Source organism: Cherax quadricarinatus, chromosome 21, assembly GCF_038502225.1.
Source record: "Cherax quadricarinatus isolate ZL_2023a chromosome 21, ASM3850222v1, whole genome shotgun sequence".
Taxonomy (NCBI): Eukaryota; Metazoa; Arthropoda; class Malacostraca; order Decapoda; family Parastacidae; genus Cherax; species Cherax quadricarinatus.
The window spans coordinates 5,321,425-5,344,646 of NC_091312.1; the positions used below are offsets into that span (position 1 = coordinate 5,321,425).

Here is a 23,222-nt window from a genome sequence, read left to right on the forward strand (position 1 = left end):
ACTTTGAGAGTGTATAAATCTGTAGTGGAGGGAAGGCAGGATAGGGGTCAGCCTAGGAAAGGTTGGAGGGAGGGAGTAAAAGAGGTTTTGTGTGTGAGGAGCTTGGACTTCCAGAAATTATGTGTGAGCATGTTAGATAGGAGCGAATGGAGACAAATGGTTTTTAGGACTTGATGTGCTGTTGGAGTGTGAGCAAGGTAACATTTGTGAAGGGATTCAGGGAAACTGGCAGGCTGAACTTGAGTCCTGGAGAGGGGAAGTACAGTGTCTGCACTCTGAAGAAGGGGTGTTAATGTTGCAGTTTTATAACTGTAGTGTTAGCATGCTCTGGCAAGACAGTGATGAAGTGAATGATGATGAAAGTTTTTCTTTTTTGGGCTACCCTGCCTTGGTGGGAGACAGCCGATGTGCTAATAAAAAAAATAAAAACAAACAGTACTATTTTAAGTGTGAGTTGTTTTAATAGACTAGAGGTTATATAGTATTTGGGAGAGTTGCTTCAACTGGTTAGATTATTTAGCAGAGTTGGTTTGGTTAGTCTTGAAAAATGAGATGATTTTTAAGCACAGCCCTAAATTTGTTTGCCGGCAGGGGACCTTTTGCTGGTTCGGGTAATGAATTCCATATCTTCAGGCCCTTTTTGTGCATTGCATTTTTGCATAGTGTGAGATGGACATGAGGGATGTCAATGTGTTTTGTGCCTTGTGTTGTGACTGTACATTCTGCTGTAGCTATCAAGGAGGAGTTTGAGTGGAGAGTTTATATTGGAGTTTAATGTCCTGTACATGTAGTAGGCACAGTAATATGAGTGTATATATAGTAAGTTCAAGCTTTTGAAAAGTGGTGGGGTGTGCTGTCTGGCACAGGAGTTGATTATCTGCACAACAGCTTTTTGTTGGGTTATTAAAGACTTAAGGTGATTGGCTGTGGTCAGTCCCCAAGCACAAATACCATAAGTGAGGTAGGGGTATATCATAGAGTGGTATAGTGTTAGGAGTGTCATTTGGGGTACAAGTACTGTATCTTGGACAGGATGCCTACTGATTTGGAAACTTTCTTATATATATGCTGGCTGTGGGAATGAAATTTAAGATTACAGTCAAGGAGAAGACCTAGAAATTTACCCTCAGTGTGAATTGAAGTAGGGGAACCCTGGAGCACTCCCGCAACTACAGGCTGATTAGTGGAGTTAACTCCATTTGTGTATACATACTGGTGTCTATTGCTAAGATAAGATTTTAGTTCTTTGATGCCGTGATAGTCTAGTTTTAGGTGCAAGAGATTGTGCTCCACTCTATCAAGTGCTTTCCGTAGGTCTATGAAGAACCCCAGAGGATATTCCTTTTTTTTTTTGAGGGCTTTATATAGTAGTTCGGGCATTTGTGTAATAGCATCATTCACACTTTTTCTTTTGGTCTAAATCCAAACTAGCAGGGGTAAAGTATGTTATGGGATATTAGGTAGAAGTAAAGTTGTCGTCCTCCTCGTCCCTCCCTCCCTCCCTCCCCTCCTTTCTTTCTTTCTTTCTTTCTTTCTTTCTTTCTTTCTTTCTTTCTTTCTTTCTTTCTTTCTTTCTTTCTTTCTTTCTTTCTTTCTTTCTTTCTTTCTTTCTTTCTTTCTTTCTTTCTTTCTTTTTCTTTTTTCTTTCTTTTTTCTTTCTTTTTTCTTTTTTTTCTTTCTTTTTTCTTTCTTTTTTCTTTCTTTTTTTCTTTCTTTTTTCTTTCTTTTTCTTTCTTTCTTTTTTCTTTCTTTCTTTCTTTTTTCTTTCTTTCTTTTTTCTTTCTTTCTTTTTTCTTTCTTTTCTCTCTTTTTCTCTATTTTTCTCTCTTTTTCTCTCTTTTTCTCTCTTTTTCTCTCTTTCTTCCCTCCCTTACTTCCTTCCTCCCTTCCTCCTGTCTCTCTCCTTCCTCCCTCATACTCATTTTGTGACTTGCACATGCCTTGGTAATATTTTTGGCTACCCTAAAACCAAGAATGATGGTATCTAGTGGATGTCCATTCCCATGTAGCTGTGTGTCCATTTCCTGCAGTCAGAAGCGATGTGTGGGGATAAAACTGTAGGTCTGTGTACATTTGGATAATGTGATCACATTCCTCTACAAGGAACTGTGGGCTGCAAATCTTCATGCTCAAAAGAACTGGTGACAACACCTCTTATTCCATGTATCATGTTGCCAGTGAAAATGCTCAGGTTGGCTTTGTTAGTGGATTTCCTGTACACTTTGAGGGGAAGTCTGTTCCCACTTGCATCTAGTAGGACATCTAAGAATATATGTTTATTGCCCTTTGTTTTCCTCAGGAGAAAATTTGGTAATTGGCTCTTGACTGTTGATTTTGGCAAGCACAGTGTTAATTCCTGTACGTTTAGAAACAATAACTAGAATATCTCCTACATAGGGTAAGCATATAATAATGTTACCTGGGGTGACGGTTGGGATGTGCTCAGTTTGAGTGGAATACCTCCATGTGAAACTAGGTCATGTATTGCTGACCACACAGCAGAGTCTCCCTGCTCATTGCCCTGAACATCAACATGACCAGGGACCCAGCAGAAAATAGTTTTTGTTTTTGCTAGAAATGTGGCACAATCAGACTTGTATGTGAAGACCTGGGGGATGAGGCAAATCAAATTTTTTAATAGCTTGCAAATCACTAAAGGAGTCTGAGACTACTACAAATGCTGAGGTAGGCATAGATGCAATATGAATAATTGCAATGAGATTTGTATACGGTTCAGCTGCAAAAGTGTCCAACTCTAATGAATGCCTTCACACAACTCTGGGAACATTGCTGCAAACCCAACACCATCAGAGGATTTAGAACCATCAGTGTACACTGCAGTGTCATGTGTTTGTGTCCACCTCATTGTTTCAGATTTACACGTTATCCATAAATATGACTTCCACATCCCATCACTCTTTGTAAACAATAGTGGCTACACTGCATTTTTTAGCAAGTATGATAAACATTTTTGGATCCCTTGTGACTGATATTCAAAGCAATGAACATGCAGAATCAACTGCTCAGTTTGCTAATCATGATCTGCTGATCTCTCACAGGGCAGTCCCTTATCTGAACTATTTTTTATAACTCTCAGACTCCAAAACTACTGGCAACAGCATTGGTCAGAGTTAAAAGACAATAAATTTACTTATCTTTTATCAGCCTACAGTACCTGAGAGGAATATGAGTGATGCTGGAGGTGCCAAGAAAAAAAATAACCATGAAAATCTCGAATTTTTTTTTTTTTTAAATTGAGGTTTTAGATAAGCTTTAAAGATAAGCTTAAAGTACAGCCTCTCCTCACTTAGTGACATACTATTTACCAATGACTCAGACTTACAACGGACTCTCTGACCAGTATGCATACCTAAATAATGTATATTAGAGCTGATTTCCTCTATTCTGTTTATTACAATATACAGTAAACTACTGTATAAACATTTAAAAATATACTAAAAATGTTATAAATGGTGCAAAAGTGACATGACATTAAAACAATATCAAAGATGGTTGACACAAACCTACTACCATTATAAGAACATAAGAACGAAGGAACACTGCAGAAGGCCTACTGGCCCATGTGAGGCAGGTCCAAGTCTCCTACCGGCTTAAGCCAATGCACCCAACCTAGTCAGGTCAGGTCACATTGACTTAAGGGAGGAACACGGCAACCGACCTGGTAGCACAAGCTATCAGGTCCAACTCACACCCACCCACATCCACTCATGTATTTATCCAACCTATTTTTAAAGCTACACAACGTTCTGGCCTCTATAACTGTACTCAGGAGTTTGTTCCACTCATCCACAACTCTATTACCAAACCAGTACTTTCCTATATCCTTCCTGAATCTGAATTTTTCCAACTTAAAACCATTGCTGCGAGTCCTGTCTAGGCTAGATATACCCCAGTGGAAATAAGTCACTCTGTCTGACTTTTTTGGGCTATCCTAGTTTCTCTACACATACGCTGCTATGTATGATAATTCTATGTAACTGTATTTGTGTATACCTGAATAAACTTACTTAGCGACGAATACGTTTACTGATGTGGTCTTAGGAACGGAACTCCGTCGTTAGGTGAGGAGAGGCTGCATAATAATTTGGGCATCCAAGAAATGTGGAGGAAATTCTTTTGGAGGCATCCAGCTGTAATGCTTAAAAAATGTATATACTAGATGTAAAGTCAATGTTTTACTGTAAAGAAATATCTACATAATATATGATTCTTCAGGAGTTACGTGAAGTCATCCCACATGTGAAGATGGACAGGAGGTTGAGCAAGATTGAGACACTGACATTGGCAAAACATTACATTATGGCTCTCACCAACACTGTTTGTGATATGCGGGGTGATGAGAAGCCATACAAGTAAGTAAATGTTTATTTTAATCTTTAAAACAAAAAATTTTTACTAGTTATCTGCACAGTGGCTGTAATTTCTAGTTACAACTTCAGGAAAGTATACCATGAAAATAAATGGTATAAAATACCGACACAATGGAAACATAAACACATATGCAGTGTTTGTGACTTGAAAATAAAGGATCACATTAAACTGCATATGTGTTTGTTTCCAAAGTATACCAGTTGGTCTTGCCTTACGAGCCACTACATTAGCATAGCTGAATAGTTTCTCTTATTTTTTTGTACTTGCATAAGTCAGTTGATAATACAGTACTATACACTACTTTTTTTTCTTCCACTAAAGTTTCATTTTATTAAATGAATATTTTTTTCTTGTTAGCTTGTTAAGAGTGGATGCTGGTGGTAAGTGCTTTGCTGCAGTAATAGCCTAACTAATATGTAGAATTCATTAATAATTATTACAGGTTCTCATTGTAGGTTCTTTACCACTGTCTTTACATTATATTCATGGAGAGTACTAAACTTGTGGGTCACTGAGCATTGCACCGTGGTAAGGGAGACAATAAACAGAAAGATTTAGATGTTGGGAGGAGGACATATGTAAGAGAGAAACTTAGGGCAGAGTTTGTGTAGCAAGTCATTGTCAATTAAGAAATCATAAGAGAATCTGTATTGAAAGGCAGACCATCAGAGAGGAGAATAGATAGTACAGGTAGGTCAAGGTATTGAAGATTATATTCATGGGGGAGTATTAAAGCCATAGGTGAATGAGACACAATCAGGTTTGATCCAAGGAGAGGATAGGTTGAGTTCTTGGATCAAAAACCCTTCACTTTGTGGGAAAAGGCATTTTAATGCCAATGGCTTCTAAAGCAAGTAGTGGTGCTAGTAATAATATAATCAAACTAAGTGTTAAACTCGAGGAGTCTTTGGCCAGAGGTGCCCAGAGGAAATGTGTAGCTCTCATTGTTAAGCAGAACCTTGAACTAATAAAGAATGTTGAGTCTGGCATCTCAGTGGCATGGGTATATGAGGAATATGCTGTTAAAAACAGCATCTGATAGAAGCAAGAACAAACTTGAAGACTGCTCTTTAATTTAGTGTAGATGCAAGTATAGCTTTACAGCTTCTCTAACTCAAAATAAGTGTTATCTAAGTCATCAGTTTCGATAACGACAGTTTATACCTCATGTCCCCACCATGAAAAGGTAAACAAAATTTATTTCTTTTCAAGATTACATTGAGATTATGAAATTACAATAATGAGTTGCAGTGCATAGAGAAGTAAAATTACATACAATACTAAAAAATACTGTACCGTAGTACTTCAGGTGACAATGCCTGTATTCTTAGTGTCTGGTTTTCTTCTGCATCAGTGGACAAAGTCTGCTGGTTCACAGCACAATTACAGTCATGAAAAATTCATTTCATAATTTGGAAGTTCCGTACAATCAGCCATATTGTATACCCCAATCCTGTACATTGAAATTTGTTGCTTGTTCTCTCTACCCACTTCAGAGCCCAAAAAGTTATGGCACTGTATACAGTTGAACTGTGCCCCCCTTCTTCCCAATTTAAGTACTTCCTAATTTGCAGGATTCATGTATTCAATAATTTATGGCAAGGCCTCCAGAGAATAGTTTTGATTATCTGTAGTATTTTCATAGTACCAAATTTTTTGGAAGCTTGGTGCACAACTGCTAACTGAAAACTAATCACAGAATTTTGTTCAAAACGTGCTCGGTGGGTTTTTCCCATGCCAAAATCTCTTTTCTAGTCACTTTTTACTATACAGTGGAACCTCAGTTTTTGTATGCCCTAGGTTGTATTCTCTAGTTATTCTCTATAAAATGTATTTTTTGTTAATATTTCCCATAAGAAATAATGTAAATCCAATTACTCCATTCGAGACACCCAAAAATATTCTCAAAAAATAAATTTTTTGAGAATAGCTATAGTTTTACATACAGACTAGGGCATACGAAAACTCAAGTTTCACTGTACAGTGGACCCTCGACCAACGATATTAATCCATTCCAGAGAGCTTGTCCTTAGCCAAATTTATCATTAGCTGAATTAATTTTCCCTATAAGAAATAATGGAAATCCAGTTAATTCGTTCCAGACAGCCAAAAGTATAAAAAAAAATATTTTTTTTTATGAAATATACATTTCCCTACAAAGAAAACAATGAGACATGCACAATAACTACATAAATAAATGCTAAAATGACACTTACTCTTATTGAAGAGTATTGATGAGTGATGAGACACTTTTTCTTGAACACTCTGGGATTTTCAGTAATACATGAGTAAAGGCTTCACTTTGCATTCCCCACTAGCATTACAACAAAACATGAGAGTTAGTCTGTCTTTCACAGGTTTGTGTCCTGGCAGTGCCTTTTTCTCCTGAGTAATGTAGGTCCTGTTTGGCATTTTCTTCCAGAACAGGCCTGTTTCATCACAATTGAACACTTGTTGGGGTTGGAATTTTTCAGCTTCTCCATGCCTTATCACACTGTGTATGCTACTATGATTCTTAAATCTCTCAAACCAAACTTTGCTGGCCTTAAATTCACCAATATGAGCACTAGTTCCAGGCATTTTTTCCTGTTCACCTGGGTGTTAGTCGACTGGTGTGGGTCGCATCCTGAGGGACAAGATCAATGACCCCAATGGAAATAAGTTAGACAGTCCTCGATGATGCACTGACTTTCTTGGGTTATCCTGGGTGGCTAACCCTCTGGGGTTAATTGTTTCTCGTTAAGCCACACCAACAACACACTGTCCACATCTTCGAGTAGTACAGCTGATGATGGATGCAGCAGCTGACGGTGGGGCAGCAGCAGCTGATGGTGGTGCAGCAAAAGCTGACGGTAGTGCAGCAACAGCTGACAGTGGTGCAGCAACAGCTGACGGTGGTGCAGCAACAGCTGACCATGGTACAGCAGCAGCTGACCGTGGTACAGCAGCAGCTGACCGTGGTACAGCAGCAGCTGACCGTGGTACAGCAGCAGCTGACCGTGGTACAGCAGCAGCTGACTGTGGTACAGCAGCAGCTGACTGTGGTACAGCAGCAGCTGACTGTGGTACAGCAGCAGCTGATGGTGGTGCAGCAGCAGCTGACTGTGGTGCAGCAGCAGCTGATGGTGGTGCAGCAGCAGATGACCATGGTACAGCAGCAGCTGACGGTGGTGCAGCAGCAGCTGATGGTGGTGCAGCAGCAGCTGACTGTGGTGCTGCAGCAGCTGACGGTGGTGCTGCAGCAGCTGATGGTGGTGCTGCAGCAGCTGATGGTGGTGCTGCAGCAGCTGACGGTGGTGCTGCAGCAGCTGATGGTGGTGCTGCAGCAGCTGATGGTGGTGCTGCAGCAGCTGACGGTGGTGCTGCAGCAGCTGAGGTGGTGCAGCAACAGCTGTTGTGCAGCAGCAGCTGCTGACAGTGGTGCAGCAGCAGCTGCTGACAGTGGTGCAGCAGCTGACTGTGGTACAGCCGCTGACTGTGGTGCAGCAGCAGCTGACGGTGGTGCAGCAGCAGCTGATGGTGGTGCAGCAGCAGCTGACGGTGGTGCAGCAGCAGCTGACGGTGGTGCAGCAGCAGCTGACTGTGGTGCAGCAGCAGCTGACTGTGGTGCAGCAGCAGCTGACGGTGGTGCAGCAGCAGCTGACGGTGGTGCAGCAGCAGCTGACGGTGGTGCAGCAGCAGCTGACGGTGGTGCAGCAGCAGCTGACGGTGGTGCAGCAGCAGCTGACGGTGGTGCAGCAGCAGCTGACGGTGGTGCACCAGCAGCTGACGGTGGTGCACCAGCAGCTGACGGTGGTGCAGCAGCAGCTGACGGTGGTGCAGCAGCAGCTGGCGGTGGTGCAGCAGCAGCTGGCGGTGGTGCAGCAGCAGCTGGCGGTGGTGCAGCAGCAGCTGGCGGTGGTGCAGCAGCAGCTGACGGTGGTACAGCAGCAGTAGCAGCAGCTGACCATGGTACAGCAGCAGACCGTGGAACGATAGTATTTCTCACCCTTTTTACCACAGGGTTGGCACTAGAAGCTTTCTTTGGGCCCCTGGTGGCTTATTTAGCAGTTACAAGCACTAAAAGCAATGGAATAATACAAAATGTATCGCATGTATGCGTGGAACTGTCCACCCTGGCTTGTAAACAATGGCACACTAGTTGAAGGCAGGGCAGCTGAGGCGCTCAGGCTGGATGGACAGGCGGATGCATTCAGGACAGATGTTCTTACCCGAGTTTTTCATCGTTGGTCGAACCAATATTTTTACACAAAAACGCATCGTTAGCCAATTTTATCGTTAGTTGATGCCATCGTTGGTCGAGGGTCCACTGTACATTAATAATAATACTAAGATTTGAAAGGTATTTAGAGAAACTGACCTTTAAAATAAAAAATGAGCCCAAATTGACCAACTTATTAAGAAGACAATTTTTCATTATTTATGGATTCTAGATTCATTGTACCTCTAAGATTGTAATCCTTGCAAATTTAGGGGTTCAGCTGTACGTTAGTGGTCCCAGGGATAATGATGAGATGATGTATGTAATTACCAGAGCTGCAAAGCAACCAACAACCAAAAGGGTATCCTTCCTGGTGCTTGCTTGACCCTAGCCAAATACATTCAATTCAATTCAATTCAATTCCAAAGTTTATTCTCTATAATGATTACAATGCTGAGTAACAGAATTTGGTTATTGTGTGGTTTACATGTAGTAAAATAATAATGGCTTCACAGAACATCAGTAGGCCAAATGCCTTTGATAGCTTGACATTTCCTAAACTTATACTTCAAGGAAAGCCCATGATCCACAAAGAACTAAAATCCCACTAGCATACACAGCCCACTTGCCAGACCACAAAGAACCTGAACCTGTTTTAACTATGGTATCTACTTACCAAAAGAAGATTGATGCCTACTAAAGGGCTACAGCTCCTTTCATAGTAACCATACAGGTGCTGTAGCTGGATGCAAAGATAAGATAAAAACAAGTTGTGGAAAAATGCACAAAATACATTTACTTAGGAAATGTTTATTGGAAACATTTCGGTACTGGGACCTTGATCACCCCAAATTTGACAAAGGTCATACCAAAATATTTCCAGTAAATATATCTTAAGTGGCTGCAGTTTGTCTTTTGCCATTGTAGGGTAACATTTAAATGCTGTATTTGTAGTCGCCTACAAATACAGCACGTAATCCCTCCACCATGACAAGGTTGCTGCCTCATGCTTTTCTTCACATGGATTTAAATTTATTTGGCTGTTTGATGCATATGTGAGTCTTCTTGTATGTATTTGTTTGTATAAAAGTAAAAGAAATTAAAAAATTTTTGAAGTTGGTAATTAGGATTGAGTTTTATATTTGTCTCCAAGTTATTTTTAGTAAAATAATGCTGTATATGCTGGTGTAAAAAGTTGACCCTTAAAATTTTTAGGTGTTAATTCAGGTTCAGGCCAGTTTTTGTCATATAGATCTGTATGACCCTTGTGGGTTTAGTGCTTTTTTCTAACCATGGGTCCTAAGAAAGTAAGTGCAAAGGACAGTGCTGAGAAGAAAAAGAGGATGACATCCATAGAATTAAAACATGAAATCATAGATAAATATGAGCGAGGTGTGAGGTGTGCGAGCGTAGTACGTATATCTACTACGCTGGTACTACCTCACATTAAGAGTGTAGCAATTAAGTTCAGCAAAAAAGTGTAGCATTAAGAGTGTAGCGAGTAGCCTATCTTCCACCCTCCGCCAGTGTACGTACACTTTATAAAACCATTTTATTTTTTTACATTCTCTATTATGTTTTATTGCTTTTATGCAATACTTCTTATTTTTAAATACATTGTTTCAGTGTTTTCCTTATGAAACTAGTGATCTAGTGCAGTTAGCCTCACAGACACACTATTTTAAGATGGGGAAGAATGGGAAGATATGGTCAGTGTGGCAGCGGCAATGGCCGCCACCACTCATCACATAATGACATAGTTTATTCATTCTAGAGTATATATCATGTTTCTTTGTTATTTATATTGTTTATTATGTCATATTAGATAAATTGTGATAGATAAATAAGCCATGGAGTTGATATTAGCATTATATTGAAGTATTTTGTCCTGCCTCCCAAGAGCAGGAATTCTGCTGGAACAGATTAAAGGCATTTCAGTTGCAGTGGTACCCCGAGTTTCATACAGCTCCCAACTCGAACAGTTATGTAAGTGTATTATTGTAAGTGCTTTTGTAAGTGTATTTTTGGGGGTCCTAAACAGACTAATCTAATTTACATTATTCCTTATGGGAACAAATTTGTTATGTAACGGCACGCAAACAGCCTTCTGGAACGAATTATGGCCGAAACTCGGGGTACCTCTGTAATTTAAATGAGGAAAATTTATTTGATATATGAGCAAACTGAGTTACGAGCTAGGTCATGGAACATATTAAACTTGTAAGTGAAGGTTCCACTGTGTGTGTGTGTGTGTGTGTGTGTGTATACAGTGGAACCTCGGCTTCAGAATTTAATCCGTTCCATGACCGTGTTCGTATCCTGATTTGTTAGTATGCTGAGTCAGTTTTCCTCATTTAAATTAATTGAAATGCAATTAATCCATTCCAGCCTCTCAGGAGGCATGACAAAAAATCCTAATATCAACTCTACATCTTAGTTATCTATCACAGTTTATATAATATGACATAATAAATAATATTAATAACAGAAACATGATATATACTCTAGAATGAATAAAGTAGGCCATAATATGGCGAGTGATGGCAATGCCGGTGGCAGTATCCTGCCCCCCATTTACTCTCCCACTCTAGTACCTTCCCAGTCCATAACCCCACACCTAGCTTGTGTTTATCTATGATTAGTAGTGAGGTTGTTACAATATGTAACCACAGGTGTGGTCAAGACAGATGTATATGTAGGTGAAGACGCAATCACTGTGGCCACAGTGGTGGTGTTGGTGGCAATGGCGGCTGGCTGCCTCACTCTATGCTGCTGCCTTCTTCATTTCTCTAGCTTTTTTCATAGTTTCTAATCGCTTCCTGAGCTTCTTGCTGCCTGTCGGTTCTGGGGGTTGGCATCTGAAGGAGGTATGCTTTGTGGTGGGTTTCCAACCGTCCATTCTTTTGTCCGCCGAGGTAGCTCAGTAGATGTGAGGCTGCTATCCCAGAGCCTTGGTTTACTGGCTTGAAGGGTAGGATATGGCATGGGTTCCACTCTGCATCTTCACTGCCAGTGGGCTCGAGGCCCTCTCAGATGAGGGGAGGAGCTTTCGGCCCCTCCATGCCTCCTAGCAACTGTCCCTCCACTGTCCCTGTTTTTTTTTTTCTTTCCTTTTTTTTTTTCTTAAAATAACAAAGGAGATATCACAGAAGATGCACCTATTATTATGGAATCTTCACCTAGTGTAACCCTTCCTCCTCCCAGGCCCCATTCTGATCCCACACCCTGTTCTGACCTGGCTTCATTATCAGACCATTCTCTTGACTCTTCTCATACCCCTGTATCTTCTGTCGGTGACGCTTCGTCACCTGCTTCAGGTGCTGTGGCATCACCCATTTCAGTTCATACCGCTGCTTCTAGCATGACTTTCACAATGTGTCCGGCTTCCCCGAATACTGTGCGATGGTTCTACTCCTAAGCATCCACGACAACCTAGTGATGACAGTTCATCAATGACCGCTCAGAAACGACCTACACAACACTCACTACCTTTGAATGCTGGACTAACGAGTACGCAATGGACAAAATTCTTTTCTTTACAAACAACATCTCAAACTGATTATCTTTCTGACTACAGAATTGGTAAAGCTCTTTTACAGCATGTTGGCCAAAATATATCTTTCCATGCTTTTCGAAGTGGAGCGCGTGTCATAACAGTGCAGAATTCAGAGCAAGCTCATGCCCTCTCCCGCATCACTTCCATAGATAACGTATCAGTCACTGTTTGTAAGCATACTACTCTTAATTCTTGCAGTTGTACTGTGGTCTTGCTGCGTAGCGTTGTACAGAGTGATTTTTTTGTCTTGTGGCGAGGATATTTTATAACAATTAGCCCTTCAGAACCTCCGTATCCTCAAGGTAGATATGTACATCCTGCCTGCTTGTAGATGGAGGCGCTTTCCTAGTAACATCACTCATTTAACCTTCAACTGCCGTGAGTTTCTGTCCTCTGTCTATATTGCAGGCCATTGTCTTGAGGTCCATCAAGTTGTTCCCACTCCCCAACTGTGTTGTTATTGCTGGCATTTTGGACACTCTGCTAAACATTGCAGATCTGTGGCAGAATGCCTGGTCTGCAGTGCAGCAGATCATTCCAATACGTCGTGTAGTCTTTCCCCATCTAGATGCCCTTCACTAAATGCCCGCTTATACCAGATACTCCCTTGTACTTACATGGTTCACATATTCCGACGTGTGATACGGTCAGGTTTCTGGGCCTGCTCTTTGACCGCCAGCTTACGTGGAAACCTTGCATTTCTTTGTCAAAGACAACTTGCCATGGTTGGCTAAACCTCCTTAAGGTTCTTGCACATCGTTCATGGGGAGCATATCATCGCACTCTCCTCCGTTTGCATTCCACCCTAGCCTTGTCCAAGCTAGATTATGGTGACCAGATCTATTCTGCGGCTTCTCCTGCAACTCTAAGTTAGATCCTATTCGTCACCAAGGTCTCCGCCTTGGTGCCTTTTGTTCGTCCCCTGTTGAGAGCCTTTATACAGAGGCAAATTTTCCATCCTTGTCTGATCGCTGTGATGCTCATTGCCTTTGTTATTATATTCGATCCCATGACCTCTACAATCCTTCTGTATATAGGATAGTCACTGATGTTAGTAAACGTTCTTTATTTGCTCATTGCCCCTGTTTACTCCATCCCTTTTCTCTCTGCCTACATTCACTCTTGTCTTCTCTTCAGTTACCACCTCTCTATGTTCATGTAGCCTCTCACTTTTCCCTGCCCCCTTGGGAAGTTCTGGCTGTTCGTGTCTGTTCTTTCCCACTGCCATGCGCGAAAGCCCAACTACCTATGGTGGCTTCACGCCCTCTTTTTCTTGAACACTTTCGCTTTCATTCTCATGATATCGCAGTTTACACCGATAGTCCTAAGTCTTCTGATGGCATCGGATTCACAGCACTGTTTCTGGACAGTGTCGTGCGAGGGCATTTATTACCCTCATCTAGCATTTTTATGGCTGAATTGTATGTCATTCTTGTAGCACTTACCCGTATTGCATCTATGCCTGTGTCACCATTTGTGGTCGTTTCAGACTCCCTTAGTGCTTTACAGGTTATATGGAAATTTTATACACCTTGCCCCCTAGTTCTTCGTATCCAACTTTGGTTACGCCGTATCTCTAGCAAACACATAGATATTGTTTTTTTGCTGGGTCCCTGGTCATGTTGACATACAGGGTAATGAACAGGCAGACACTTCTGCATGGTCAGCAGTACATGACCTCCCATTTTCATATAGAGGAGTTCCATTCACAGACTATTTTGCTGTAATTGCTACCCATCTTCGCACACGTTGGCAACAACATTGGTCTGATCTGCTCCATAACAAACTTCATTCTGTTAAGCCGAGTATAGGTTTCTGCCGTCTTATCATCAGTGTTAAGGTTGGGAGACTACTCTCTCTCGTCTTTGCATCGGCCACACTCGTCTTACGGGTAACTCATGGAGAGGCGTTCTGTTCCTCTCTATGAGAATTGTCAAGTTCCAGTATCTGTTAGCCACATTCTGTTGGACTGCCCACTCTATCAGCGAGCACACAGAATTTACCTTCAACGTCATCTCTGCTCTGCTGCCCTTTCCTTTAATCCAGACTCTCTCATTGCCTTTTTGACAGCAATTGATTTACTGCACAAACTCTGATGATGATGTCTCTGGTACTCTTCTCAGTCCTTTCCACCTTAATCTCTAGCTACCCTCTACCACTGCACTATCCACTGCCCAGCAACACTTCATAACCTAATAATCACCCCTTTCCCTCTTACTACCTTGTTCCCCTGCATCCTTCCCTGCCCTGCTGTGCTGTATAACCCTTGTAGTTTAGTGCTTCTTTCTGATTATTATAGTATTTATTTATTTAAGGAACTTCCCTTAAGGGGGAAGTTCACATCCTGAAATTTCCTTCGTATCCAGGAGCAAAAAAATCGACTGAACAATGGTTTGTATCCTGAAAAATTCACGTGGTGGGGCGTTCATAAGCCAAGGTTCCACTGTGTATGTGTGTGTGTGTGCGTGTGTGTGTGTGTGTGTGTGTGTGTGCGCGTGTGTGCGTGCACGCGTGTGTGCGTGCGTGCGTGCAGTGGACCCCCGGTATTCGATATTAATCCGTTCCTGAGAGCTCATCGAATATCGAAAAGCGAATCAATTTTCTTCATAAGAAATAATGGAAATCAAATTAATCCGTGCAAGACACCCAAAAGTATGAAAAAAAAAAAAATTTTACCACATGAAATATTAAGTTTAATGCACACAAACTGAAGAAGACATGCACAGTTTGTAGTACTCTACTAACAATAGAATACATGACACTTACCTTTAATGAAGATCTGGTGATGATTGATGGGATGGGAGGAGGGGAGAGTGTTGAAGTTGTTAATGTTTAGAAGGGGAATCCCCTTCCAATAGGACTTGAGGTAGCAAGTCCTTTTCCGGGGTTACTTCCCTTCTTCTTTTAATGCCATTAGGACCAGCTTGAGAGTCACTGGCAGCCTCACCATGCCTAATCACACTATGTATGCCACTACGATTCTTAAATCTTTCAAACCAACCTTTGATGGCCTTAAATTCACTCGCATCAGCACTAGTTGCAGGCAATTTCTTTACCAAATCGTCATGCAACTGCCTAGCCTTTTCACAAATGATCGCTTGAGTGATGCTATCTCCTGCTATCTGTTTTACATTTATCCACACCAATAATAGTCTCGCAACATTTTCTAACACTTGCGGTCGCTGTTTCGTAATCACAGTTGCACCTTTTGTAAGAACAGCTTCCTTGATTGCCGTTTTCCAGGTCACTATAATAGAGATGGTTGATTGGAGTTTACTATACAACCTGGCCAGCTCCGACACACGCATTCCACTTTCGTACTTTGCAATTATCTCTTTCTTCATTTCAATAGTCATTAGCACCTTTTTTCTCGAAGGATTGGCACTAGAAGCTTTCTTGGGGCCCATGGTGACTTATTTTGCAGAAACAAGCACCAAAAACAGTGATAATATGGAATGTACCGAATGTATCCTTAGATGCACGCACACTGGCTGGCTTGTAAACACTGGCGCACACACAGGGCAGTTCAGGCCACACGTGGACACGTCTCGTACGAATCGCATCGAATACCGGGTTTTCGATCGGATACAGAGGCGAAATTTTTGCGATAAAATGCATCGAATACCGGATTTATCGAGTACCGATGCCATCGAATACCAGGGATCCACTGTATGTATATATATACAGTGGACCCCCGCATAACGATCACCTCCGAATGCGACCAATTATGTAAGTGTATTTATGTAAGTGCGTTTGTACGTGTATGTTTGGGGGTCTGAAATGGACTAATCTACTTCACAATATTCCTTATGGGAACAAATTCGGTCAGTACTGGCATCTGAACATACTTCTGGATTGAAAAAATATCGTTAACCGGGGGTCCACTGTATATATACACCTACCATCCAACTTACGACCTGCTCGACTTACGACCACTAGACTTATGACCGTGTTTTTTATGCCAAATTTCTGGGAAATAAACAACTATTTGTGTTGTACACAGTGTTTATCCTAAACCTTACAGTATAAAATACAGTACTAACAACATAAAAAGTAAAGTAAAACATGAAATACCAAAATAAAACAATAAAATAGTCATTACAAAAATGTTTTGTTGATATTCAGTAGTAAAGTTCGACTTACGACCATTTCGACTTAGGCCCAGTTTCTCGGAACCGAACTCGGTCATAAGTCAGATGGTAGGTGTATGTATGTATGTGATATAAATATATATATATATATATATATATATATATATCTATATATATATATATATACATATATATATATATATATACAGGAGGGCCCCACTTATACAGCGGGTTAGGTTCCAGGCTACCGCCGTAAAGCGGAAACCGCCGTAAAGTGGAACACCCTTTTTTTCCACTTACAAATGCATACAAACACTAGATAACAAGTTTACACTAACATATATTATGTTAGCAATAGAACCAGGCATCAAAAACCAATAAAAAAGTACAATACACACACAGTGCACTCATTACTTACCTTAAAATATTTATAGTCTTAATCTAGGGTGAGACAAGTAGTATTTATTGTAAGAAATCAAGTGTGGTATATATGGTGTCAGCCAGGCTACCATACCAGGCCACCCCACCCACACATACTATTCTATGATATTTAAGCATCCCAGAGCGATAAAATGTATATACAGTTCACTCATTACTTACCTTAAAATATTTGTAGTCTTAATGTAGGGTCAGGAGTAAGTAAATGAGATAAAACGAATAAATGAGAGAGAGAAAGAATGAGTACATGAGAGAGGACAGGCGCAGAGTTATGTAAACAAACCAGGCGAACGTAAGTTTTGTAAACAAATGAAGTGTACACGTCTGGTTTGTGTACAAGTTACATTGTGTACAGGTTGTCTCTACATTGATACGGTAGAATAAATAAAGAACACTCCCATTCTCATGTAACATCATTTTGAGAAGAAATGATGCTCTGAGTGAAGGCAATGGAAGTAAGTCACTCTGACTTTTTTGGGTTATCCTTGGTTCTCTACACATATGTTGTTATGTATTTATGTTATGTATCGTGTTTATTATATAATTTTGAAAAAAAATATCACGGATGGATTAATGAAAATGTGTATATTAATGTAATATACAACATTTAATGATACACCGAGCTCAGACAGCGTAAACAAACTGAACAGGTTGTGGACGATCACTCGGTCAGGCAAAATAGATGGTATTAATACGTGTCCAGTTTTAGTTCATTCATGTACATTTGTAAGAGTTTGTGAAACTTTTACCTTATAATATTTTTATTATTATAATAATTAAATCACGAAACAAATACTCTTACACTGTGTACAAGTTGGTACAGAATTATAAAGTGAAGGCATACGAAAGGAATATTTTTCTACAGTTATCCCTAGTAACAGGTGACGGGCTAGAGAAAACGTAATTCTTCCGACACTTCTACAAACCGTTTGGTAAACATCTCGTATATATTTGTATAAATTTTTATACTGTGGGTGCATGTATCATGTTTGTGTGTTACATAATGTGTTTCTTATATAATTTTGAAAAAATATCATAGATAGATTAAGGGAAATGTCTATATTAACGTAATATGTGACATTAATGCGCCCAAGAGATTATTATTATTACTATTATTATTATTATTATTATTATTATTATTATTATTATTGCATCAAGAGTAGAGAGACTCTTAGTGATTTTAATGTGTACCTACATGCCAGCACAGTGTGCAAGTTTATTTAGGTACAGGTGTACACAAGTTTAATTATCAAGTACAATACATATAAAATATAAAATAACTTTAAAACACTTGAAATTTTGGAAAGTTTCCAGACATAATAAGGAGATGTGCTCAGGGAGAATGTAAACAAACTCGGTGGGCCGCTGTGACCGTATTAGAAAGACAGGTGGGGGGGGCCGTATAGCGAGTTTTGGTCATAATTTGAAATGTCCGTATTAGCGAAACGCCGTAAAGCGGGGCCCTCCTGTGTGTATATATATATATATATATATATATATATATTTATTTATTTATTTATTTATTTATTTATTTATTTATTTTGTGGTTACAGGAAAGTGGGTGCGGGAGGGAAGAGGAGCGATTGGTGGAATGATGATGTAAAGAGAGTAGTAAGGGAGAAAAAGTTAGCATATGAGAAGTTTTTACAAAGTAGAAGTGATGCAAGGAGGGAAGAGTATATGGAGAAAAAGAGAGAGGTTAAGAGAGTGGTGAAGCAATGTAAAAAGAGAGCAAATGAGAGAGTGGGTGAGATGTTATCAACAAATTTTGTTGAAAATAAGAAAAAGTTTTGGAGTGAGATTAACAAGTTAAGAAAGCCTAGAGAACAAATGGATTTGTCAGTTAAAAATAGGAGAGGAGAGTTATTAAATGGAGAGTTAGAGGTATTGGGAAGATGGAGGGAATATTTTGAGGAATTGTTAAATGTTGATGAAGATAGGGAAACTGTGATTTCGTGTATAGGACAAGGAGGAATAACGTCTTGTAGGAGTGAGGAAGAGCCAGTTGTGAGTGTGGGGGAAGTTCGTGAGGCAGTAGGTAAAATGAAAGGGGGTAAGGCAGCCGGGATTGATGGGATAAAGATAGAAACGTTAAAAGCAGGTGGGGATATAGTTTTGGAGTGGTTGGTGCAATTATTTAATAAATGTATGGAAGAGGGTAAGGTACCTAGGGATTAACGGCACAAAACATACTCAACCCCTGCCAATTTGGATTCAGGAAAAATAAAAGCACTAACGATGCAATCATAAAAATGCTAGATCTGCTTTACACAGCATTGGAAAGTAAGGAATATCCACTAGGAATTTTTATTGACCTAAGAAAATCTTTTGACAAAGTAGACCACGGCATCCTACTCCACAAACTTGACCATTATGGTATATGAGGCCATGCGCTTGCATATTTCAAATCTTACCTTACTAATAGGTATCAGTATGTCACCATTGAAGACACAGCATCAACAACACAGCCACTTGATACTGGCGTTCCGCAGGGAAGTGTCCTTGGTCCCCTGCTCTTCCTCATATACATCAATGATCTTCCAAACGTATCTCAACACCTGAACCCCATTCTCTTTGCTGACGACATGACTTATGTCATCTCTCACCCTAATCTTGCCACCCTCAACACCATTGTTAATGAGGAGCTGATCAAAATATTGACTTGGATGACAGCCAATAAACTTATGCTTAACACTGACAAAACCTACTACATTATGTTTGGTAGCAGAGCAGGAGATGCCCAAATTAACATTAAGATCGACAACACACTAATTGCCAGGCATAATGAGGGCAAATTCCTAGGCCTATACCTCGACAACAACCTGAACTTCAGCACCCATATCCAATACATAACCAAAAAAGTATCCTAAACGGTTGGGATCCTCCAAGATACGATACTACGTGCCGCAAACTGCCCTTCTCACTATACCATTCACTTATATATCCATACCTCACCTATGCTATCTGTGCTTGGGGTTCAACTGCAGCAACACACCTAAAGCCAATAATAACCCAACAAAAAGCCGCAGTAAGAATAATCACTAAATCCCATCCCTGGTAACACCCCCCCCCCCCCCACTCTTCATAGATCTAAACTTACTCCCTGTTCAGTACATCCACACTTACTACTGTGCAATCTACATCTACAGGACCTTAAATTCCAATATTAACCTTGACCTAAAATGCTTTCTTTATATGTACTCTGATAATTATACTTATGTGTACCTGTACCTAAATATACTTACACACTGTGCTGGTGTGCAGATACACATTAAAATCGCTAAGTCTCTCTCTACTCATGACGCCAATACTACGTAATAATAATCACTCTTGGGCACACTAAATGTCTTATTTTACATTATTATAGGCATTTTCATTAATCCATCTGCTATTTTCCACAAAATTATATATGAAAACCATTACATAGCATATAAACGTGATACATACACTCACAGAATAAAAATTGACGTAAATATGAGATTTGTTTACAAAGCAGCTGTGTAAGTAGTGTCAGAAGAATTACGTTTTCTCTAGTCAAACTGGAGGATAACTGTAGAAAAATATTCTTTCCGTATGCCTTTACTCTATATATAGCAGGGTGGCTTAGCGCTTCTTTTTGATTATAATAATAATAATCTATATATAGCAATTCATGACCCTTGTGGGTTTAGTGCTTTTTATTATTATAATAATAATATTATTATTATCTTCATTCACTAAAAATGGCGTGTTGCTGTTTGTTTATTTTGTACTAACTTGTACACAATACAGTGGACCCCCGCATAACGATGGCATCACATAGCGATTATTTCGCATACCGCTTACTTTAATTGCAAAAATTTTGCCTCGCATACCGCTTAAAAACCCGCTTACCGATTTTCGTCCGAGACGCTTCCAATGTGCGGCCTGAGCCACGCTCACATGTTCCGCCGGTGGCATTGTTTACCAGCCAGCCTCCGCAATAACATCCAAGCATACAATCGGAATATTTCGTATTATTACAGTGTTTTCGGTGCTGTTTCTGGAAAATAAGTGACCATGGGCCCCAAGAAAGCTTCTAGTGCCAACCCTGTGGTAAAAAGGGTGAGAACTAGTATGGAAATTAAGAAAGATTTTGAAGGGTTTGGGGCTAACCCTGAGAAGCCTATGCCAGTTGTGGAATCCATTGTGCCTACTTCAAAAATTAAGGAAATGTGTGCACAGTGGGTTGAACTGCAAACCTTTATGGATGAAAATCACCCTGACACAGCTGTTGCAAGCCGTGCTGGTGACTATTTCAATGACAATGTTGTGGCCCATTTTAGACAAATCGTAAAGGAACGGGAGGTACAGAGCTCTATGGACAGATTTGTTGTGCGACAGAGGTCCAGTGACTCTCAAGCTGGTCCTAGTGGCATTAAAAGAAGAAGGGAAGTAACCCCGGAAAAGGACTTGCTACCTCAAGTCCTAATGGAAGGAGATTCCCCTTCTAAACAGTAAGAAGATAATGCTCTCCCCTCCTCCCATCCCATCAATCATCACCAGATCTTCAATAAAAGTAAGTGTCATGTAAGTGTGCATGCCTTTTTCAGTTTGTGTGTATTAAAATTAACATTTCATGTGGTAAAAAAATTTTTTTTTCATACTTTTGGGTGTCTTGCACGGATTAATTTTATTTCCATTATTTCTTATGGGGAAAATTCATTCACATAACGATTATTTCGCATAACGATTACCCCTCTTGCACGGATTAAAATCGTTAACCGGGGGTCCACTGTATAAGAGTATTTGTATTGAGAGGTAATTATTATTATAATAAAAAATATTGAGGTAAATGTTTTACAAACTCCTACAAACGTAAGCGAATGAACTAAAAGTAGACACATATTAATACGCATTTATTTCGCCTGACCAAGTGATCGCCCACTACCTGTTCAGTTTGTGTTCTTACATTGTCTCAACTCGTATCTCATTCTCTCTCTCGTTTACTCTTTCGTTAACTAGTTGGCTCTCATTGACAATGGCGTCTAAGGTTAGCTGTGATAAAAAGAGAAGTCGTAAGCCTCTTGCTTTAGGTGCCAAGTTAGAGGATGATGGTGTGCCATTCTGATTTTATTCAATAAACATCCTGCCAGTCACCTCTCACACATTAATATTAATATTTTAAGGTAAGTAATAAATGTACTCTGTGTGTATCTTACCTTTTATTGTGTTTTTAATGCCCATTTCTATTGCTAACTCTGATGTTGGTGAGGGGCTCTTGATTTAGGGAATTGGATCTGTGCTCCAGTTCCCCGAATTGAGCCTGAATGCCTTCCACAACATCCTCCAGGCGCTGTATAATCCTACGGGTTTAGCGCTTCCCCCTTGATTATAATAATAATATTGCTAACTTAATATAAGTTAGTGTAAACTTGTTGTCTGGCATTTATTGCATATTTTATATGTGCTCTGATAATAATACTTGTGGAGCTGTGTGGTAGCCGGGTGGAGGGACAACATTACGTTTTCTCTGCTCAGCCATCAGAGAAAACGTGTATGAATCTGCGTTTGGCCCAGCCACTCCCCCACTTCGCTTTTGTTTACAATTTTCAGCATGAATTATTCATTACTTCTCCCTTCGTTTATGATGGCATCTAAAGGTAGTTGTTAAAAATGATAAAATTCAGTGAACAAGGTATGTTGATGGTAATAATATGGCTCTAGGCCACAGTGTAGGTAGCCCAGGTGGGCTACACCTACCGGCTACCTACACTGACTTCCTACAAATAAATACTCACCTCACTTCCTATATTAAGACTACACATATTTTAAGGTAAATAATGAGTGTACTGTATGTGTATTTTACCTCTCTGGGATGTTTTAAATATCGTATATTAAGTATGAGACAGGGAGCCAGGGCTACCTACACCTGGGCTACCTGCACCTGACTTCCTACAAATAAGTACTACTCGCCTCTCTCTCTACATTAAGATTACAAATACTTTAAGATAAGTAATGAATGTACTGTGAATGTATTTTACTTTGTGTGTTTTTAATGCCTAGTTCTATTACTATCTTAATGTAATTTAGTGTAAACTTGTTGTCTGGCATTTATATGCATTTATGCATAGAAAAAAATGGCGTTCTGCCTTCCGGTGATGTCTGCTTTCTGGCGACAGCCTGGAACCTAACCCGCCGTATAAGTGGGGCCCTACTGTATATATACAGTGGACTCTCAGCTAACGATGGCATCAGCTAATGTTAAATCCAGCTAACAATACATTTTAACACAAAAATTTTGCCTCGGCTAACGCTAAAAAACTCGCCCAATGCGATTCATTCGAGACGTGTCCACATGTGGCCTGAGCGCGCCTCAGTTGTCCCATGGGTGCCAGTGTTTACAAGCCAGCCAGTGAGGTCGCATCCACACATACAATCAGAACATTTCATATTATCACAGCGTTTTTAATTATTGTACCTGCAAAATAAGTCACCTTGGGCCCCAAGAAAGCTTCTAGTGCCAACCCTGTGATAAAAAAGAGAGAATTAGTATGGAAATTAAGAAAGATTTTGAAGGTTTGGG

The 23,222-nt window shown here is 40.2% G+C and overlaps 1 protein-coding gene across 1 annotated transcript in view; it reads left to right on the forward strand.

Moving 5' to 3' along the window:
* The window catches only part of LOC128689070 (class A basic helix-loop-helix protein 15), a 106,144-nt gene that overhangs the window by 78,961 nt on the left and 3,961 nt on the right, over nt 1-23,222 (forward strand). The window contains exon 5 of the mRNA XM_053777148.1: nt 4,237-4,373. Coding sequence (XP_053633123.1) covers nt 4,237-4,373 — 137 coding nt within the window. The remainder of the gene's footprint in view (nt 1-4,236; nt 4,374-23,222) is intronic.